We start from the raw sequence: 22,154 nt of genomic DNA, 5'->3' as shown, positions 1-22,154 counted from the left end.
GTGAGTGTGAATAGTTGTTTGTCTGTATGTGCCCTGTGATTGGTTGGCGACCAGTCCAGGGTGTAGCCCGCCTCTCGCCCAAAGACAGCTGGGATAGGCTCCAGCATCCCCCGCGACCCTCGTGAGGAAAAGCAGTAAAAACTGAATGAATATATACAACGTATGTCCTGTGTAAACAAGAGAAAATCCTAAATAAACTGACTTTTGTTTTGAAAAATAATTGAGGATGTAATAATTCTGTCTCCACAGAGAATGGTCGCACCCCAGGGGATGGCACAAGCCGGGCCACTGTATGGAGACCACGTGCTGCCCATTCAACATGTCCCCGTCTAAACCTCGCCTGTCCACTGCTACACGGAGCGTTACAATCTGGAGCTGGATTTGGCTGCAGGAGTGTTCTCAAGTGTCTTACCCCAGGGACACAATGACAGTGACAGGGTGGAAGGAGTGACATGCTCTACCAACTGAGCTACGGCCGTCCCTTATGTATATAGTGTGCATATAGTACATATATATAGATAGATATAGATATTATTAAAAAAACATAATACCCAATGGAAGCACTTGGGAGGGAGCTAATAAAATTTAATTAACACTGCCCTGGTCCCAGCCTCTCGCCCAAAGTCAGCAGGTAGGATAGGCTCCAGCATATCACCACGACCTTCAGCGGCATAGAAGACGGTTGGATGGATATTGTATGTCTGCCTACATGGCTGAATTTAAATTATTCAGGCGGTTTATTAATCATGTAGAAGCTGTCAGTGGGTGTGGTCACTGTCAGGGTCTTGACATAGTTTCTGGGTTTTTATCCTCCATATTCAAAAACAGTAGAATTGATTGTACAGTATATAACTAGGGGTGTCACGATACACTCTATCGACAGAAGACTACAAAACTACAATGACAAAATATACAGTATGACTGGACAGATACTGTTTTATTGAAATGAGTCAGAAAAATGTTTTATAAGTTTGCATGCAAACAAATGCATGAAGCAAGAAATAGTTCCTGTCTTTCACTTTTAATACACAACCTTGTTGTGCGATGCATATAACCAGCGTACTATAACTACAAGGGCTTGGTGGTTGAGGTTGAAGACAAGTCTGAACATCTACGTGTTATGATCTGACAAATCTTAAGTACCTTTGATCAAATGTAGAACTACTAAAACTTCTGCTTCGACATTAACACGGCGATGTTAATGTCGCCACTGTTCACCTCCGATGGAAAAAACAGCCACACGTCACTCGCTGATGCTGGGAACACCAACATAGGTTGGCTTGCAAGTTTTAAAGTGTGCGTAAAGCATTTAATGTGTGGTTCCAATCCTGCCATGCGCACGGCTACTTCCACATTACTTGTATTTTCATTCACGGTAACACTTCCATAGTTCACAGTCTGATTGGCTTTTTTTTACTTTAGTAACTATTTGGACTGCACACACCACAACAGTAACAGAACCAATGTTGTAATACTGACAAGGCGCATTATTTTTTGACCCCACGCTAATTACAGAACTTGCTGTTATTTGCTTTTCTTGACCACCTACAGGAGACCCGGTGGCTAATTGGAGCATATTATGGTATGTCTGGCTGCATGGTTAAATATAAATTATTCAGGCATGTTATAAATCACGTATAAGGTGCCTGTAAGTGTAGTTGAGGTCTTGACAGTGTCACATGTGTAATTTGCATATTTAAAAACAACAAAAACATTCTGTCCGAAATAGCATTTGTGTTCATTCTCCTTCATGTCCAAATACAGACAAATGTGACCTCAGCCGTGTGATTAAGATGGTGCTGAGGAGCATAGGAGAGATGCCAAGCATAAATATATCCACCCTGCCAGACGAACAGGCCCGGATCGGGGCGTAAACGGACACCGCCGCTGGATCACCGTGGGGGATTTTCCTGTCCCAGAACCCACCCCTCCACACTCTCTGGGTCGGGAATAGCAACACCCAGAAGGCTGTAACCTCGCTCGTGACACAAAACCAGGTCAATCCTGCCTGATCCTTTGTATGTGTACAGTATGTGTGTAATGATTGAACTATGGATGGGCGGATGCATCCATGTATCGATACAGAATATAGAATCGATACTACAGTAATGTGATTGATATTTCTCAGTTCTCATCAAATGTCTTTGTGTTTTGCTTAATTTAGATTGCTCACAATAGTAAGTACAATCTTTATCCTGGTGTTGATCATGATTATACAAATTAAAAGATCATTTGAGAATGTCAAACAAAAAGTATCCAATCAGTATCAGTAACCCCGGCCCTGTATTTACTTGGTATCGGATTGATAGCAGAAGTTGCAGTATGCCCCAGTTCTATACTGAGCATAAGCCAAACTTTACACTCAAATATCCTGTTGGTTAAAAGGAAAACCGGGGAAAACTTTCATAGCTGAATAATAACAACACAAACAAAAGCAGAACTGTACCAGCTTTGTTTCACTTCCATATTACACATTAGACTGTGGGATGTTTATTGTATGTGTGTGCGGCTGTACGCATGAAAGCAACTGCACGCGTGGGCAGCCACTGCATAAACATAACATACTGCATTAACATCGACGGAGGCACTTGATTGGATGCAGCCATGGCAGCTCATAGAGAAAGAGAGGGGGGCTGGTGGGGGAAGGTGGTTGGAGGTCAGCACTCCTTCAGATGGGATTCCCTTTAAAGGAACAGGAACACCCGACAACCTTTGTCGCTCAAAACAAACACTGTTTATTTTGGATGCTGTAAAAACAAATTGTCAGTCGGAGGGCCTGTTGCTGCACACTAAAGTCACTGCTCCACGACAGCCGCTAGGTGTCTCTGCTGAGCCGACACCGCTGAAGACAAGGGAGGGAAGCTGAGGCCAAGATTGCTGCCACGGCAACACCAAAAGACAACGCCTACTTATTAATTATTCATATGGGAGTGCCTCCAGCCTGTTTCCCTGGTAACGGCCACTCTCTTAATCTGCTGCTTTGAGATCAGGGGAGATTCCCGACATCCTGGTCTGACCTGTAGGTGGCATGTGGAGGCCTCCTCGAGCCGGTTGCGCAGGTTTACTTTTTGTTGTTGTTGCTGAATGGGCGATTTATCTGCACTATGTGGGTAAAAGTATGTGGACACACCTCCTGATCACCACGATCCTTTTGGAAAGTTAGTGCTCAAGACATCCAACTCGGGACCTTCTTCTTCAACGGCATATTTCCTTTCATTTTTACTTCCTGTTCGTCACATCATTTTTGGACTGTAAATTACATGTGTGGTGCCTCCGATGGTTTGTGATCAAATGCTTTGGAAGACAAACCCCTGCAGCATATAAGTAATACATAAAGTACACAGTATACTCGGGGTGTGACAAGATATTGTGATATTAAAACGTGTTTAGAGAAAAGCTTTCTCGCAAGAATAGAACCAATCATCTCTACCACCCTCTACTCCTCACTAACCTCTGGATTTGTTCCCTCTTCATTCAAAAATCACAATCTCTCACTCCATCTTCCTCAACAGACTTTCCTCCATCGACAACAGCCACAAGTCCCACAGATGTCAGTCCTCCCCTGTTACCACAGGCGTGCCTCAAGGCTCTGTCCTAGAACCCCTCCTCTTTATCATTTAAATACCTTCTCCCTCTTGACAATATCTTCTGTATCAATATCTTCAGCACAGAGAGCTTTTTAGTTCTTACAGAATCTGCACCTATGCAGCTGTATTTCTTTGGATTTGCGGTTCCCATGAAAACTGTCGGTTTTAATTTATTCCACCCACAGCCCGACTCCAGGCGTGCCCACTCTACTGTGGTTGGTCACAATGCCGAGGGCATAGAAACACTTCCAGTTTGTGCCACTAACACTATTTAGGAGTTAATAAATTGTATGAGGGCTGCACGGCGGTCGAGCGGTTAGCGCGCAGACCTCACAGCTAGGAGACCCGAGTTCAATGGGTTATCACACTGATAAACTACTCTGAGCAGCTACAGCAAAAACAAGCAGAGAGACAAAGCTGAGTTTTTGTATGTATGTATAACTTGTTAGCATACATACAAGGGTTGGTTTACAAATTGTAAAATATCAAAAGGAGCCCCGCATCCTTTGATTTTTCAGTACAGTGCTTGGACACCGCTGATTTAAAATCATGTTTGCCATCAAGCTAAGCATCTTAGCAACTAACTCTACGGTATATCATTGTCTAAGCCACCATTTGTCTAATGATTATAAAACTAGTGAGTGCATCACATGGATGACAGTATGTTTTCCAAAGCATTTAGACCACAACCCATAGGGGGCGCCACAAATGCCATTCACCCAACAGATTGTTGCTCATCCAAGCATGGCCACAGGACACAGAAGGGCTAATGGCTGGAGTTATAACAGATGGGTGGGCATCTGTAGCCGGGAATACTCCTCTGTCTCGAGGCTGAGATGAATCCCCCCTACTGTGCTGGTATCATCACCGCCCCAGCCTCCATCTTTCCTGCTATCACTTCCAGCGGTCGCCAGCCAATTGAAACATTGGATTCCTCCTCCTTTGAATGTACCTGTCACCCAATGATAAGAAAGTGACATAGCACAACAAGAGAGGAAGAAGACATATATATATGTTTTTATTCTTAAGAGTTAATCTAAACCCACTGATCAGCAGAGGTAAAAAAAAAAAAGAAACAAACGATTGCCCTCAGCACCGGAAACCTGTGTGTTATTTCGCTTTTATTATCGCCAAGCAGCAAAGACATTAAGCCTCGCTGGCTTTCGGGTGCAGTCAATAACCATGCAGCAGAAAACATTCCATTAATTTGAAACCACAAGAAATATTGCCAAGTCCCCCACCTCCACACGCACCCCAACCCTCTCTATTCCACAGCAGCCACTACTCCAAGACTAAAAAGTGCAAAATCACTGCTGCTGCTTCTCTGACAGCTCATGTTAAAGGATGTAAATGGGGGCGAGTGCAGAGGTCAGAAAAGTGACGGACAGCTCCTGCAGGAAATGGCCTGTGTGCAGAAAGGCAAAGCAAAAAGAACTGTAAAGCCTAACTGCGTGTGCTTTAGAATCCCCCCCCCCCGCCCCAAGCTTTCCCCTGCTACCGCCTCCTTTTATTGACAGCGAATGCACTCAATCCCACCCCTTGTGGAAAAGTCTCATTGGTCTTTTAGACTGCTAGTGCTGGATTGATGGAAGCTAGCGATACCTCCACCCTCCCCGTGGAAGATTGATGTGCACACTGGATAGCCCATCAATCAGCGACTATGCTCGCAGGGTCCCGGTGAGATTCGAAAAGCAGGACGATTCATTACTGAGGCTTTGATTCAACCAGTGGACCCCACCCACGTGACTGATTAGAGGGCCGGATAGGACTGGATTGGCTCGCTGGTCTAGCTTGAATTACATAGAGTGTGAGCTCATGGAGCCAAGATATTTTGAGGAAATCCATTTAAATGGTCTCATATTATTATATTTTTCAACAATTTGGAGCGCTTTGTCTACTTTTTAGCAGTAAAATAAGTATGACAGGATTTAGTGTTGAGCGTATGATCCATGATCATTATCATTATCATAACAAACAAGCTAAGAATAGTCCGTCCACATTTTGCCTAGTGAGCTAGGCAGTGGGATCCTGATCTGGAACCAAACACTGGAAGGTGGTGGGGTTCAAACTTCTTTAGGGTGTTCAGGTAGGCCCACTGATGACACCTCCAGAGAGCTGATCGGCAACACTGGCACCCTAGGTGTGCCTTCCTCTACTGTGAGCCCAGCAAGGCTCCTTTCGCTTGATCCATTTTACTGTTGCTTTTTAAAAAATAATTTTACAAATATTTTACAAAATCTTTCATTAGGGTCGTGGGGTATGCTGGAGCCTATCCCAGCTGACTTCAGACAAGAGGCGGGATACACCCCAGCCAATCACAGGGCACATATAGACAAACAACCATTCACACTCACATTCATACCTATGGACAATTTGGAATTGCAACCTAGCATGTTTTTGGAATGTGGGAAGAAACCGGAGTACCCGGAGAAAACCCACACAGAGATGGCCGAGGGTGGACTTGAACCCTGGTCTCCTAGCTGCGCTAACCACTCGACCGCCGTGCCGCCTGGGAAGCATACTGCAAATAAATATATATACATACGTACAGTATATCACTCCTTCCCTGGTGTATTTCATTTCCTGTGGTCTGCCTGCGTTTGCACCCCCAATACAGCAGATGCTGTGTTTTCTCCAGGGAGGATGGGGAAAGCGCTGACTCAGGGTACTGATCTTATTGCAGTTTGAACATGACATACCACACGTGTTTGGACCGAATGAGCTTTTTGTTTTGTAGTTTGTAGAACCAAAGGATCGATTGAAGTGTGCCTGTGCTGCTTAATAGCTTACCTTTGTTGTTGTAGACGTCAAGGTAGTTGGGAGCGGAGAAAATGGTGATAAGGGACGGGAAGCCAGTGGTCTGACTCTTTCTGTACATGCGATATCTGGGAGGGAAGACAAATGAAATAGCAGATGAGTGTTGTTCAATGTGACTTTGCTTCATCCCTGGGGATATGATTAGAATGGTTCCTGTTTTTACCAGTGTTTGTCTAGTAAAGTGATGTATCAGTGTGGGGAGGGGGGATCATGAAGACACCCCATGAGAGTAAAGCCCCACATTAGCCTCTCAAGTACATTGTATGGCAAACTTCTAACTGTGCTGACTGAGCTTGTTGCTCTGCATTCTTTCTGATTTATGCTCCACAAAGCATCCATGCTGCAACTTTTAAAAATATGTTTTTCTTTTTAATGCGGCATTTTCAAGGTGTAGAATAGTGACTGTGTACCACTCGGGGGGCTGCAGCCTCATGTGGCAAGGTGTCCCATGTGACCATGCTGTGGGAGTGCAGCAGTAAACAAGAGCGCTCACAGAGAGCAGACCACTGCCAAGCCCAGACAAGCCAGTTGCGGTGTAGGGTGATCAACAATGGCTATTTTGTATTTTAAATAAATGACAAAAAAAGGCCATATTTGAAAGGAAATAAACAGAAAATGACCTTCCGTTGGACTTCACATATATATGGCATTGTAACTGGTGTTTCAAATAAACAACAGATAATACTATAAATCAATAACATGTTTTTGTTTTGCAATGTTTTTATTGGACATGTGACATGTCCCTGATGAAGTGACTATTTAACAATATTCTAAAATGAATGATGAATTTTGACAGAAGAGGCACTAAAATACTTGCTTTTCAAGTGTTGGCTGTTTGTGTCGTCAGAAAGGAAAAACTTTCCCATGGACATAACGCCTGTGACCCGCCCCTGGCTTGCTGAGTCTTCGTGTACGCCCAAATGAAGGTTTCACGACACATCATAAAATAAATCCTGGAGCTCTGCCGAGTCAGTCAACTACAGACATGGGACCTTCATGTTTGATCATTAAGGTTTTCTTCCGTGAATAAGCTAACTTTGCAAGTGACTGTGGTGCTTGAGTGGTAGCTCACATGGCTATGCTAGAGTACCTAACATTTGTGTCGTCCTGTCCCAATCCTACAGACACACAAAGCGGTATTCCTAGTAGGTGACCTGCAGTTGCTTTTTTTTATAGGCCCATTCTAACAACATAATTAAACTTCAACAGCAACAATGAAATGAAAAACCCAATTTAAAATTGGTGCAAAATACAATGATAGGGGACTTTTGAGTGAGACAATGAAGTGACAATAAGTGACTTGAAAGTGAAAAAAAATACATCAATGACTGTAAGAAGGAAAAATTATATGCATATCACTTTTCAACATGATCTACATGCATCATTCTTGTCAAATTCCACTTCCTTTTTGTTTTTGTCCCACACCACCAAGCAAAAAACGCCCACAACTCACCCGGCATCCTGCGCTTCATGGGCCCGGATGATAGATAATAAATTATTGTGATGTAGGAAGTCGCAAACGGCAGGGTAGCTGCAGAATAAAAACAAAAAATGAATTCAGTTTATTTCCATATCAAGAAAAGTCAGACAAGCATGGTGAATACGGCCGCTGGCTGTAAAGTACTGCAAAGTACAGCCAGTGGGAACATTTTAAATAGTGTATTTTATTTTAAATGGAACTTTAAATGTCAAGTGTGACACATGAGTAACAGCTTTCTGAAAAGAGAGGGGGGGGGGGGGCACATCGCCTGAGAGTGATGGAGTGTTTTTTATGCTCATGATGATATTGTCAGAATAAAGAGACCCAAAAGCTCACTTTAACTCCTCCAATGGAAACATACTTCAGGATACTATTCTCGGTTCAATGGTCCTCAAGTGTTGGATGTTAATTTTCAAAGACATTTTAAAGGTTATTTGCAGCGTTCCTACAGATTTGACGTTGCAAAATTCCATACGTTTTTAAGACTAAGTAGCTAGATGTGTATCATTAGAGCTAGCAAGTCATCGATTATCCAATTTTGTTATTCGACTAACCATTTGATTTCAAAATGTGAATGTCCCCTGACATGTGAATATTTTTACATTTCCTTAGTTATCAATAGAAGCAGACCAAATATCTTTGTTTTAGGCATAACAAAATATTCACACACACATCTGATTTGACCGTTATCGACATTTATCAACATTATTTCCTCTTTTCTGGTATGTTGTGGACCAAACTACTAATTTTTGTGTTTGGTTCATATTGATTGAGGCTAATTGGCGACTTCAAATTGTCCATAGGTATGAATGTGAGTGTGAATGGTTGTTTGCCTATATGTGCCCTGCGATTGGCTGGCGACCAGTCTAGGGTGTACCCCGCCTCTCGCCTGAAGACAGCTGGGATAGGCTCCAGCACCCCCGCGACCCTCGTGAGGAAAAAGCAGTAGAAAATGAATGAATCAATGAATATTACATAGTCTGTTTCGATATTGACACATGTTTTGCCAGCCGTGTGGCAAACAGCCGCCTTTGCCTATTCCGGCCCTAGAACATAAATCATCCTTTAAGTATATCCTGGTTTACTTTCTACACCATTGTCCCTAGAGAGAATATAATAAAATGTTTGAAATTGAAGTACTGCACTTATCATTGATCATAAAAGCAGGCTAATGGGATCTTCAAACGTTATCTGCAATATCAGGTATCTGCGGCAGAAAAAATGCATACTTGGAGACTACAGGCATTTCTGCTGCATGGCCACGGGCATGCCACTGCCAAGGAAGCATCACTCAGGTTGTAATGAACGGAGGGGACTGCCGAACGCATTAAGAGGGAGGGCTACGCCTGGTGGCGATGTGCCAGCTCATTACAATCTATGGCAGCCAGAGCGGCCTGCTTCTTGCAATTCCTATGTTTGTTCAGTTACTCGGCTCAATTTAAGTTAATGTGGGCTACATAAATCCTGCCAACACACTCTGGAGGGGTGCTCGGCTTTCCTCCGTCGCTGACTGTAGAAGATTAAGAATCTGAGGACATGGGAGATGATTATTTGGCAGCAAGGGGTGATTTATAAGCCATGGGGGTGTTTTCATTTCTACATACGTGTGAGACAACTATACCTTAATGTAGACTCCAACATGCTGTCTGGTACGAGGTAAAGCTACTTCTGTTCTTTTAACTACAAAGACACCCAAAATGTACACCGCTAGCCAGCCCATTTCATGAAACAAACAAACAAAGAATGTCTTGCCTATAGAAGTAGGAGCAGCCTCGCACTGTGTTGTGTGTGAAATGCTCCTGGCTCTTCTCATTGCCAAAGTCCTCCAGGGGGTCGGACCACAGCAGATCACACATTGGCCCGTACGCTGGGGGCTCTTTGAATCTGTCTAGCTGTGGAGGGAAACACTCTTTGTCAGCGGGATTGAACTAACATTCTCATGTTAAAAGAAATCAGTAAATTTAGCGTCAAAACTTGCGCTCCTGCTATAAAAAACTGTGATTCTCAACTGGTGGGTCAGGATTGAGGATCGACCGATACATCGGCCGGCCGATATATCGGGCCGATAATTGCGTTTTTTCCTTGTATCGGTATCGGCCGATACGTGCGTGGGTTCGCCAATGTATTTTTCCACCGCATGATTTACAGTCAGGCATCCGTCACACTGTGGAAGAGCAGTCATCACATCAATGCTAGATAAAACTTAAACTATGACAGAAATGTTTTGCACATGGTTGAATATTTATTCCTTTTAATGCTGATAATGCAGTTTAAATGTGTGTTTAAGAAAGCTGAATCCTACTGTGTTCAGTGTTTACATTTCAATAAATATTTGTTATCATTTCTTCATTTAAATTGAAGGATCAAAAGCAGTATTGGTCACAAATATCGTCCCAAGCAAAATCGGCCATTGGCTCAGGGTGATGGGAAAAAATCGGTATCGGCCCCCAAAAAAACATAGCGGTCGATCCCTCGTCAGGACCCAAAAGTGGGTCACAGAGCTGTTGTCAGTGGGTCGCAGTTCTATGCCTAGGCATAGATAAAATGACACTAAGTCCATGAATGCACCATGCATTCTTGACTATGCTATTCTCTGGCTATGCTTCATATTTATGGGTGAATGTGCCATCTGTCCCGAAACAAAGCTGCAGATATCTGCTGGAGAACAGCACGCCATAACGAGAGGAAATCACCTCAAACAATTGATACTGAGTGGTGATAGTGGGTCCTGCAACCGAAACCAGGTGAGAACCACTAATATAGAGGATGCTTGAATGGTGTTTTTCCTTAAAAACAGCAGAGCGCTCCTGTCTTATAGATGATAATTGACTGGTGTTCTTGGAATAAAAACAATTTCTGAAAATGTGGCACCCAGAACTATTTAGCCCACAAGCTCTGTTAAAGACGAGATAGGGAGATCTGGGCCAACAGTTTGAAGTGTCTTTTTGCTGCGACGTGATTAAAGAATCAGTTATTTTTGGGGGGTTGAATTGTTACATATTATTGCCTAGTCAAGGCAGAAAGAAGAACGACATGCCATAGGTAGCCTTCATTACTCAGCATGAACAAAGCTGACACTCTTTTAAAGCCATAAAACAGCAACAGGTTCTGCTTTGAGCCAAGGCTCGGTCTTTCTCGGACAAAAGATGGTAGATTAGTGCCTGGCTACCCTGATGGACACTTGAATGGAGTATTTTGTATTATGCATGCTCTCTGATTAGAGCCTAAGAATCCATTTGATTGAATTAGAGCTGTATCCAAGTCTTCAAGCTTTTTTAATTAGTGTAAGAATCCACTACAGTATTTATTACTAGCAACTGCTGCTCATAAAAATAGATAGAGACTATCTTTATGGAATAAACATTGATATCTTGCACATACTTTCCTGATGTCGTCAAGATTTGTGATTTCTGGAGAAAGTCCTCCATGTACACACAGGAACTGCTGGTTCATTAGTGCAGCCAGGGGAAGGCAGTCGAAGGCGTCCATACATGCGTCATACACCCTCTCTGAATACTTAATTCTACCTAGAATATAGATGGGGAAGCGGGGGTTTAAGAGGCAAAAGCATACCAAGGCAAAAAACTTTCACCTACTCAAATTTTCTTGGTTTTCCCAAGAAATATATAGTCATATGAACATACAGTGGAATTTGGTTAGCGTCATTAATCCGTTCCAGAAGGTCCGACTCCTAACTGAAACGTACTCTAACCAAAACAGTTTTCCCATAAAAAGCAATGTGAATCCAACTGATCTGTTCCAGAAAGCCTAAAATATTAACAAATTATTAAAGCTTGTCAATCCATTAGAAATTGCAGGAGGTCATTACATGTTACACGGTGTCATCTCAATAAGAACACTAAACTCATCACACAGCAACTTAACACCCAAAAGGAATACCAGAGAATTATACACACATATACAATACCACTTCAAAATGAAATGTTTTATGTTTTCCCATAATGCATTGCGTCTGAGCAACGCATTCATTGGGTCGCTACAATGACGCCAGCCTCGCTCTGGGATTCGAGCTCCTCTGACTCCCTCCGGTGGGCAGAGGCAGCATTGCAGGACCATCCATCCATTTTCTATGCCGCTTGCCCTCCTATGAAATGCTTCAAACAAAACGCTTTGTGGAAAAATGTGAGGATAAGCAGAAACTTGATTATCTATTTTTAAACTTGTTTTGGTAAATATTTGTATATTTATTAGATATTCATTTTGAGTGTTAAGTTGCTGTGTGATGAGTTTAGTGTTTTGAGTACGATGAAAACGTGAGTCAGGCTGTTATATTGAGTAATGACTTCCTGCAATTTCCAATGGATTTAGAGTAAATACAATGATGGACAAAATGGATAAATAAAAACACTTAATTAAGGATGGACACAATTAATCGATGATCCATAATTGATCATTAATAATTTTGTCGATGGCATTATTTTTTTTTCAATTTTTCGACAGTGTTAAACAGAGCATGTTTAACATGCTTATTTTTCTTGACAAAAAAACAGTAGGATAAGTAAGCTATAGCCCAGCACAGTTACCATGATAGCCTTCATGTAAACCTATAGGTCTATAATGTGTTATTGTTATGTGGAATCTCCCTCTCTCAGCTGTGCCTTTTGGCAAAAAAAAAAAAAAAAAAAGCTACGAGTCTACTTTGTTCTTTGATTAAATGACTATTAGTTCATAATATGTTTTATTTTTTTGTTTAAAAGAGGCGAAATGTAGCCTATTTATTTTGTTTTAGAGAATAGCCTATAGGCTCTTATTTTATTAAGATCCCCAGTCCTGACGCCTACACATAGGCCTATTTCTACTGTTTAACAGTTGCACATTTAAATTGTAAATCGCGCAAGATGTGGATTAAAGTTCTCCTTAAATTATTATTATGATTTTTAATTCTGTCTAAAAGAGGCAGAATTTTTGTTTGAGAAAATAGTACTGTCACTGGCTTTTATTTTGTGATACACCACACAGCCTGTGGTATTTTTTAATTATTTTTTCAATCAGACATTTCTTAATGATTAAATCGATAATTGATCATTAATTCTCATGATTATCGATCAAAAAGTTTGTCGAAACACCCATCCTTACACTTAAGGTTACCAGACTTTACCTTTATTGATGACGTGTTGTTGGCAAAGCAGCAAGACATTATTTTGTTCATATTTGGTGTCTATTTATTCTCCACATTATTATTATTGTTATTATTTATTATTACTTATCTTCTTTTGTGTCTGTTATATGGGAGCCAGGCAACGACATTTCGTTGGCAATTTCACTACTGTGTTTTTGTGCAATGACAATAAAGGAAGTCTATCTATCTATCAACACTTTTGTGTTTTGCCATGAGTTATTGTTTTAAATAGCACTGGTCATACACTACTTGTCATACACCAAACTGTCACATTATCTTGAGATTTTTGTATGAATTGAATAAATCACATATGGAATACAGGAAATGTACTGCAACAACTGTGGAAGGGATGGGAGGGTAAGATTAAATAAGCTCTGCTTCTTCGCACTCCTTTTGGACATGTGGAAGTGTGATTTGAATTATGGATAATAATGTAAAAGGGCTTATTCCGTTGGGATATCAGTTAATGTTCATGTTGAAATCACTGTCTTTACTGATTTAAATGTGGTAACCGGGGTCGCTCATCTGAGTTTTATATGACTTGACTCGTGTCAGGTGTCTTGGGACTTGCTTGAGATATGCATACGAGTGACTTACTCAACCTCTGTTCAATAATATTTCACCTCAAGTCTCTGCTTTCTTTTGATTCTGTCTGCAATTTAACCCAAAATGGAGCCAAAGTTCAAGTGCCAGCATTTACACAAGGTGAGCTGAGAAACATCTATTAAATTCAGAAACAACTCATGGCAATGAATGGTGAGGGTGGCGGCCATGCTTTGGTGTAAATATCTGGGAAAAAACACGCTAACCGGGGAATATGCTAGCCAAGCTTCCACTGTACTTAATTCAACTGATTCCACACTACAAGTCACTTTGACTGCATATTTAATAAAGAATGAAAAGGGGACTACTTACATTCCTGCTTAAATGTGAAATACTCGGTTAAATGTCTACATTCATGGTTCCCACGCAGCAAGAACAGTGTTTTGGGGTAGAGGATCTTTAAGGCCCACAAGTACAGCACACACTGCGGACAAAAGAAGAAGGATAAAACACAAAGCGTGATGGCTTCACAGAGTGGCGTCTGCTTATGATGAAACATTCATGCAGTACATTTTGTGGCTTGTGGTTGCACAACGAGCTTGAGAGGATGACAAACCTACAGAGAAGCCATTACTGTATGTTTTATTAATAAAAGCCTAATGTGGCAGATGATGCAATAGCAGGAGACTTATACAGTAGCCTTCACATTTCAGCACCATTTCTATGACAGTATATCTTCTCAAGGAACAATACTATAAAAAGTAATATAGTACTTTAGAGTAGTTAGTGTACAGCTTGAATAGCAGCTGTGGGAACAAAGATGAACATGTCTAAATTGTGTCCTTAGTGTTAATATTTAGGGTGAGCACCATTGTTATCTAGCACTGCCTTAAGCCTCTTGGGCATGGACTTCTCCGGAGTTGCACAGGTTGTTATTGGAATCCTCTTCCACTCCTCCAGGGTGACATCACAGGTAGAGCATGTTACTTAAGGATGCTAAACTGTGATAAGTTGTGGGGGAGACATACTTGGCCACTCCATCACCTTCAGCTTCCTCAGTACTCTACACTTCATCTTGGTGGTGTGTTCGGGTGTGTTGCCTAATTTGTACTTCACAATATCGTAGTACATGTTGGAAGTCATGTTTTCCCGCAATGAACCGCAGCACCCCAGTGCCGGCAGAAGTCGTGCATTCCCACACAGCGCAACACTACCACCCCCATGCTTGAGATGATTACAATGGTACCTCGTTTAATGTTCGCTCCTAAAATGTTTGCTAAAATTGTGCATTGGCTTGCGTTCATCTGCTTAGTGCCCAAAATACCATCCAGTTTGTTTACGCTAACATCCTGGATCATGCTATCAAGACGAAATCTCGCAATACTTTCAGGTAGTCGCACAATGCATTTGCTTACTTTGCTCAGTTGGTTCATTTGTAATTATTTTTCCATTATTTTCATTCATTCATTCATTTTCTACCGCTTTTCCTCACAAGGGTTGCGGGGGGTGCTGGAGCCTATCCCAGCTGTCTTTGGGCGAGAGGCGGGGTACACCCTGGACTGGTCGCCAGCCAATCACAGGGCACATATAGACAAACAACCATCCACACTCACATTCATACCTATGGACAATTTGGAGTCACCAATTAACCTAGCATGTTTTTGGAATATGGGAGGAAACCGGAGTACCCGGAGAAAACCCACGCATGCATGGGGAGAACATGACTCACACAAACTCCACACAGAGATGGCCGAGGGTGGAATTGAACCCTGGTCTCCTAGCTGTGAGGTCTGTGCGCTAACCACTCGAACGCCGTGCCGCCCCCATTATTTTCAAAATGCAAAAAATATATAATTATCATCTATAAAAAGTGCTTTGAGTTAACATTTACAGGTGTCTGGAAGAGATTATTCAGATTTACGTTATTTTCTGAGAAAATTTTCTTTGGTTAGAGTCCGTTTTGGATTGAGTCGGGCATTCTGGAAAGGATCAATGACGTTAACCGAGGCACCATTGTATCTTCTACTCCTTTGTATTGTCAGCTATTTAGACAACAATGGCTGTTTGTTGTTATTTCAGTGGCTAGTAAATCTACAATATATTGCTATACAAGCTGACTACGCTCAAGTATATCAAAGTTTACTTTCTAGTGTCGATCCTTGGGAAGATATAATGTGATATAGTTATGCGATAATATCTATCAGCTATTAATAACTCACTTCAATACTGAAATACCCTCTGTCGACGTAGTCCCCCAGGAAAAGGTAGCGTGTGGATGCAGGCGAGCCTCCCACTTCGAAGAGCTTCATCAGGTCAAAGAACTGCCCGTGGATGTCGCCGCACACTACAGGTAGAACATAAGAGGAGAGAAAAAACAAGACATGAGGAGAACAGCACATAAAAGCCACCACAAGGCTGCCTATTTTACAGATTCCACATCCACACTGTCTGCCACAGGAGCATAATGGATACATTGTTTAGCATTATGGACCCACTGCAAACTGGTGGCTCAGACTATTATGTGACACACAAAACAAAATACAACAAGACAGTGTTGCAAAAATGACACAGACGAGTTTAAATGGACAGATTTAAACTATTTTGTGCTCTGCTTCTCCACCATATGTCTCTTTCTACCGGGGACCTTGAAGCGATTCACCAGACTTCATCCGAGCATTGGCAAAGGCACTGAAGGTTCATTGGCTGAAAGTGCTGGAAAACATGTCACCCGCCCTTGCAGACAGATTCTCGCTCGGAGAAAACCATGGCTGTGGTGCTGAGAGTCTTTTACACACACTTGAACTCTATGGAATACCTCTCCTGAAGCTGGGTTGATCCAACTTGACAAAGGAAAACTGAACTTTGCGGGGAATTTTGCCGACATGAACACATCTTTCTCTTTTCTGTGTGTTCTAAAGATATAAAAAACGACAAAAAAAGAGACTGCTCCTTGCTGAACATAATGGGATGCACCTAAGACAGATAGCAAAACCTCCAACATGGCTTTACGGTTTTATATACAAGCTGTGATCATGTAGTATAGCAGTATTCATGATAACTTGTAACACTTACAGAATTTTGCTGTATTTTGATAATTTTTGTGTCATTCCGTTTCTTATTTTCAAACCACTTTGACTATGTTGACGGAATTTTGGTGAAATTTTCATACAAATACATTTTAGAATTATCATCTCTTTTCCTTAAGTGAATCTAGAAGCTGAAGCTACACATTTGTTCCTCATGACAAAAAATGTCCAATTGAAAATGTTTTGAGTCTACATTTATCTGGCAGACACCAATACAATATTAATACTGTTCAATGTGGATTACAGGCCTTCAATGTATTATTTGTATACCTTTGCCCATTCAAAGCATGCAACAAAACTCCTTTTACTGGTTTCTGTAATGCCCATTGCAAATAGGAAACAAATACAATATGTAATATTTTTACATCAGTTTATGGGAAGCTGACATTTTTTTCCTTTGGACCTCCAAGTTTTGTTTTAAATATGAAAAAAAATAAAACAACAGCAACAACAATAATCTACATCTTCTATAATAATATAATAATTATATATTAGAATAATAACTGTTATGATAATATAATAATAATAATAATAACATATTCCTTGACATGACATTTATGGATATAATAAAAAACAATTCAATTTAAAAAGATTGGAATAATGTAAACATACTGGCCTTTAACAAGCCCCAAAATATTAAAAAATATTCAGGACCTTGTGAGATTAAACTGCGATTTCTAAAGTTCAGATAAGTAAATAAATTGACTGCATAATAAATAAAAATCAACTGGATCATTATGTAATGTTAAAATCTCATAATCGTAGAGCCAATATTGTGTGTCATTTCATCTCGTAAACAGCGTCTTGTGACACCCCGATGTCTTAGTCGATGGCCGATACTGCTTTTGCTCCCTCAATTTAAATGAAAAAATGACAATGATAACAAATATTACAGGTCTCAAATATTTAAAATATCACAAATATTTATTGAAATGTAAACACTGAACACAGTAGGATTCAGCTTTCTTAAACACACATTTAAACGGCATTATCAACTTTAAAAGAAATAAATACTCAAATACTCAATGTGCAAAACATTTCTGTCATAGTTTAAGTTTTATCTAGCATTGATGCGCCCCCCACCCCCGCGTCCACACACACAAACACATCATACTGACACAATTTAGTCAGATACTATATAAAACATTTCTCTCATCATTAAAGTTGGTGTTGTGCACGCTAAAGACCTCTCATAAGCAGACACGGCTGCTCCAATTCCTTCTGTGTGTGTGTGCGTGCATGCTCGGAGAGAGCACACACACATAACACTACGCGCATTTAACCTCGGCTCGGCATTGGCTGAATGAAACTCCTACAAACACCATGGGACTGAATTGCCAACGTTGCCATTAAAGCGGTGTTGGTAACAGCTGTACATATTAGCCTCCAACTACATCAACAGCTCCCTAATTCCAACGGTAGGCACTTTTAAAGATGAAGCATTCAGCAACATTCCTGGTTTTCAGACCCACAAACTAAACTATATTGTAGCGTCGCTGGGAGCACTTCCTGGTTCCCAGCATGATTTGTGGCACCATCGATGTAAATAGTTCATCAGTTTGTAGTTAAAGTTGCATAGTTCATTCTTGGTCTGCTCAACTAGTGACGAATAATTTTGATGAATAAAGTGCTTTTATTTGTCTGTTGCGTTGGTATGTGATGTTTTTGGGATTTCTTGTTGTCACACCATGACTTAAACTGTTATGAAATGTGATGGGCTGTGTATGTTGTAAAAAGCAAGCTTATTCTTAGTCCTTCGGCAACACAAAGCTGCCCGGTGGATGCCTGTCTGTAAATCTTGTGGCAGAAAAATATATCGGCACACCCACGCGCTTATTGGCTGATATTGATTCAGGCAAAGAATGCAAATATCGGCCCAATGCATCCGCCGGCCAATGTATCGGTCGATCCTTAATATATATACCGTACATACAGGGCTCTACGTTAAAAACAAAAATTACTTGCCCATGGGGAATCCTTAAGGTGAGAACTACTTGCCCGAACTTGCCCCATGTAAAATGAAAAGACTGCCATAATGATATCATATATCAATATATGCTGATAATTCATCAGATAATAGTACTGATGCATTCTATTTGGAGGAATGTCTGAAAATTTGTGGAGATGTATGTTAACATGGCAAGCCATGCTACCTTACACATGGTAGTCGTAGTAAGCAGTGATATTTATAAGTTGTGCACCACAATGAAACATTTGACACATTTGTGTACTCGTAAAGTGTTTTTAATCCAGAAAAAATGGTCAATGGTCAAACAATAATTTGTGAAGCAAAGGTGAGAAAAATACAGAAATTGAACCGCTAGATTTTGTAGCTTGTGCAAAATCAGCACTTGGTGTTGGATCTAATGGGTGGTGTTTCATTGTGACCACTTCAAATTTGATTTGCTGCCGCTAATAAAATACTTGTTTAGGAGGCACTGGTTCATCACTTTTTGGTGTTTTCCTTCAGAAGTTGTTGAAGAATTAGACGATATTGGCAGTCGCCATGACAGATGTTTTCCTAGTAAAACGCTGATCGGTGATTGGTTGATCGCGAACAAGAACGGGTGTGGGTAAAACGCGGATTGTGGATTACGGACCGCGGTCTAAATAAACGATTCTGATTGGTCCATTTCAAGATTTGCAAGGATTGGTTTGCAAATTACCATCGGAATTATGCAGTCCGTGTTTTACCAACACCCAACAAGAACCGCTTTAAAAAAAAAACTCTTGGCAGTACGGCATGCTAAAGTGCACTTGCCCGACGGGAATATTAATGATTGGATTTACTTGCCCGAATTTTGTTTTAACTTGCCCCGGGCCATCGGTACATCGTTATTGTCGAGCCCTGACATATTTCCTTCATATACATAAACACTACGTGCAGACATTAATAAATGATTGCCATTTAAAGTAGGAACTTTTGCAGCAGTTTTGCTCCACCAAGGTAAACGGGAGACTGCATTTTAAGGACCTCTTTTGGGTTAAAAAATGCCACACGACGACAAATCGTTTTAGATCGGATTAGAAATCGGATTGTTTCCTGTGACCTCCGCGACCTCATGCTCTATTACTCCCTGGGGGGTCAGGGGGAGGCCTGTGATTTGCGGCAACTGCCGCCAGTTGACAGCATGAGGTGGTCTGATGAAAGCCGGTTGGGTCAATTGGGTGGCTTCTGTAAAGGTTAGGTCACAAGGTCACTGATTAACATTTCACCTGAATAAAACCAAGTGCATGTACAGTGTACATTCAAAAGCAATTAGCGTCCTAAGTTTGGTATTTCCTTGCAAAAAAAAAACATTCACAGCGTTTTACAATGGGTATCAGGGAGCTGCCAAGGACCCCCCCCAAAAAGTAAAAGAAGAAGTATCTCGCAGAGGCACCCAATTAGAGCAAGCTGGAGGACAATGCTGGAGAGCAATTATCTCCAGTTATGATTCTCGTGAGACACAGCCCTTAGAGTTTTATTATTATTATTTTTTTTATAAACCCACACTGTGACATACTTTGATTCTAAGACAAAAAAAAACTAATAGAAAATTGAGCCTTTGAGGCTATTTGTGTCCAGTTTCTAAAAATGTCCCTTTTTACAATCAAGCCAACACTCACAACAAACAGTATCGCAATGGACTATTTCTGAAAATGCTTCAGTAACCACGTACTTTGGTTCTCTTCTTTTTGCCCACAGTCAGGGACCACATATTTTGTTAAAATACCTCAACATTGACAACAGGAAGTGTCTCCATGTTGATTCCTAATGACAGAATGCCTTATGAGGAATATAATACACGGCAAAATGCAGCAGAAAGCAAAACACAACAAGGATATCCAGATTCATCTTGTGTAATGTCGATGCTTATTGCTATGGAAACGTTTCAGTAATTGAGAAAAATATATGAGAGGGGGGAGGATGGAATCTTTCCATCACTTCGACTCAGTCCACCAACAGCCCCGCCTCCTCCTGAATGCAAAACAAAAAGCATGTGAGAAGCCCACGTAAGAGGAACAGGTGGGAGTAAATTATCTGGAGCGAGAAACAATTTGTCCTGACCATCGCTGTGCTTTTGCACTAAATGCGAGCTCTACTAGTAAGCGGCACATCAGCAGGCTGCATGCAGCTCCAGGGAGTGGGTGGTGGGCATTACACAACATGGCTTCAGAACCTACACAGGCCACTCCAAGGCCAGCCTCATTGCCTGCGGTAACAACGGGGTGTTCCCTCGCTTACACCCCATAAGAGTATGGAGAGCCTATTGGCGTATTTTGTCACTGTCATACCCGTGGTCACGATTCTTTCACTTTGTAGCTAAGGCCATGTCTAACCGAGGCCAGGACTTTAACATGGCACCAGGATTCATGAAGATTTTTTTTTTAATGCCACAATCTTTGCTTTGGATTGAAGGTTTGTGTTTTGGCTATATAAATTAAAGGTGACCCTTATGCAATAATGACTTAATGAAATAATGTACTTAAAATGTGATGTTGAGATACAGTATATTTCATACTTCACATTTCATATTTTACTTATTTGGAGCCTGATTGTTTTGTACAATGCTTAAGTTGTCAATAATTATTTATAGGCTGCACGGCCCAGTGGTTAGCGGTCAGCTAGGAGACCTGAGTTCAATTCCACCCTCGGCCATCTCTGTGTGGAGTTTGCATGTTCCCCGCTGTGCTTGCGGGACTTTTCTCTGGGTACTCCGGCTTCAAGTTAGGTTAATTGGTGACTCCAAATTGTCCATAGGTATGAATGTGAGTGTGAATGGTTGTTTGTCTATATGTGCCCTGTGATTGGCTGGCGACCAGTCCAGGTTGTACCCCGCCTATCGCCCGAACACAGCTGGGATAGGCTCCAGCACCCCCGCAACCCTCGTGAGGACATGTGGTAGAAAATGAATGAATAAATAATTACTTGTAAGACAGGCCATTACATTAATTAAAAAAACAACACATTCTATTCTGTTGTATCCTATTTTTTCTTAATACGTGTACTATTTCCCCCTTATTTTGAGTCGTCCTGATTATTTTGTACAAGGCTGATTCTGTCATTACTTTTTCAACTACATTAATGAAATGACATGGTTTTGCTATGCTCATCAATGCAGACACAGGTTAGTGTGACAGCTGTCACAGTTTTCCCCAGGACATTACCGTATTTAGCCCTTGTTTCCTGCCGCCCTCTCATTTAAATAGTTTCCTGTAAATCTCCTGTATGATCCTCTCAGTTATTGCAGCTGACAATAATGATGTGGTGTATACATGCAGGCAGTATATGCCTGCATGAATAAACGTGCTTCTCGTCTTTTTTCCACTCTGAACCTGCACATCCTCATTGGGCATTATAATACGCTCCTTACATTAAAGCAGTAAAACACAACACAGGGAAAATATACTCATCCAGCCAGAGTTACATTCACACTCTGTAAAAGGAGATTCCGCACACTTTTACCTGTGTTTATCGCCATTTTCATACGTTTAGTTCATCCACTGTTGGTCATCAA

General features: G+C 41.2%; 1 protein-coding gene across 2 annotated transcripts in view; it reads right to left on the bottom strand.

The window, feature by feature from the left end:
* The window catches only part of LOC131125032 (protein phosphatase 3 catalytic subunit alpha), a 69,625-nt gene that overhangs the window by 10,218 nt on the left and 37,253 nt on the right, over window positions 1-22,154 (bottom strand). For both annotated transcript variants that reach the window (XM_058066145.1, XM_058066146.1), the window contains exons 3-8: window positions 15,787-15,911; window positions 13,940-14,051; window positions 11,266-11,411; window positions 9,637-9,776; window positions 7,858-7,935; window positions 6,378-6,472 (exon numbers count right to left, since the gene is read on the bottom strand). In XM_058066145.1, the coding sequence (XP_057922128.1) occupies window positions 6,378-6,472; window positions 7,858-7,935; window positions 9,637-9,776; window positions 11,266-11,411; window positions 13,940-14,051; window positions 15,787-15,911 (696 nt within the window). The remainder of the gene's footprint in view (window positions 1-6,377; window positions 6,473-7,857; window positions 7,936-9,636; window positions 9,777-11,265; window positions 11,412-13,939; window positions 14,052-15,786; window positions 15,912-22,154) is intronic.

The sequence above is a fragment of the Doryrhamphus excisus genome, chromosome 3 (assembly GCF_030265055.1).
Source record: "Doryrhamphus excisus isolate RoL2022-K1 chromosome 3, RoL_Dexc_1.0, whole genome shotgun sequence".
In the NCBI taxonomy this organism is placed as follows: Eukaryota; Metazoa; Chordata; class Actinopteri; order Syngnathiformes; family Syngnathidae; genus Doryrhamphus; species Doryrhamphus excisus.
Note: the sequence above shows the minus strand (reverse complement) of the source record. Positions and strands in the feature narration are given on the sequence as shown.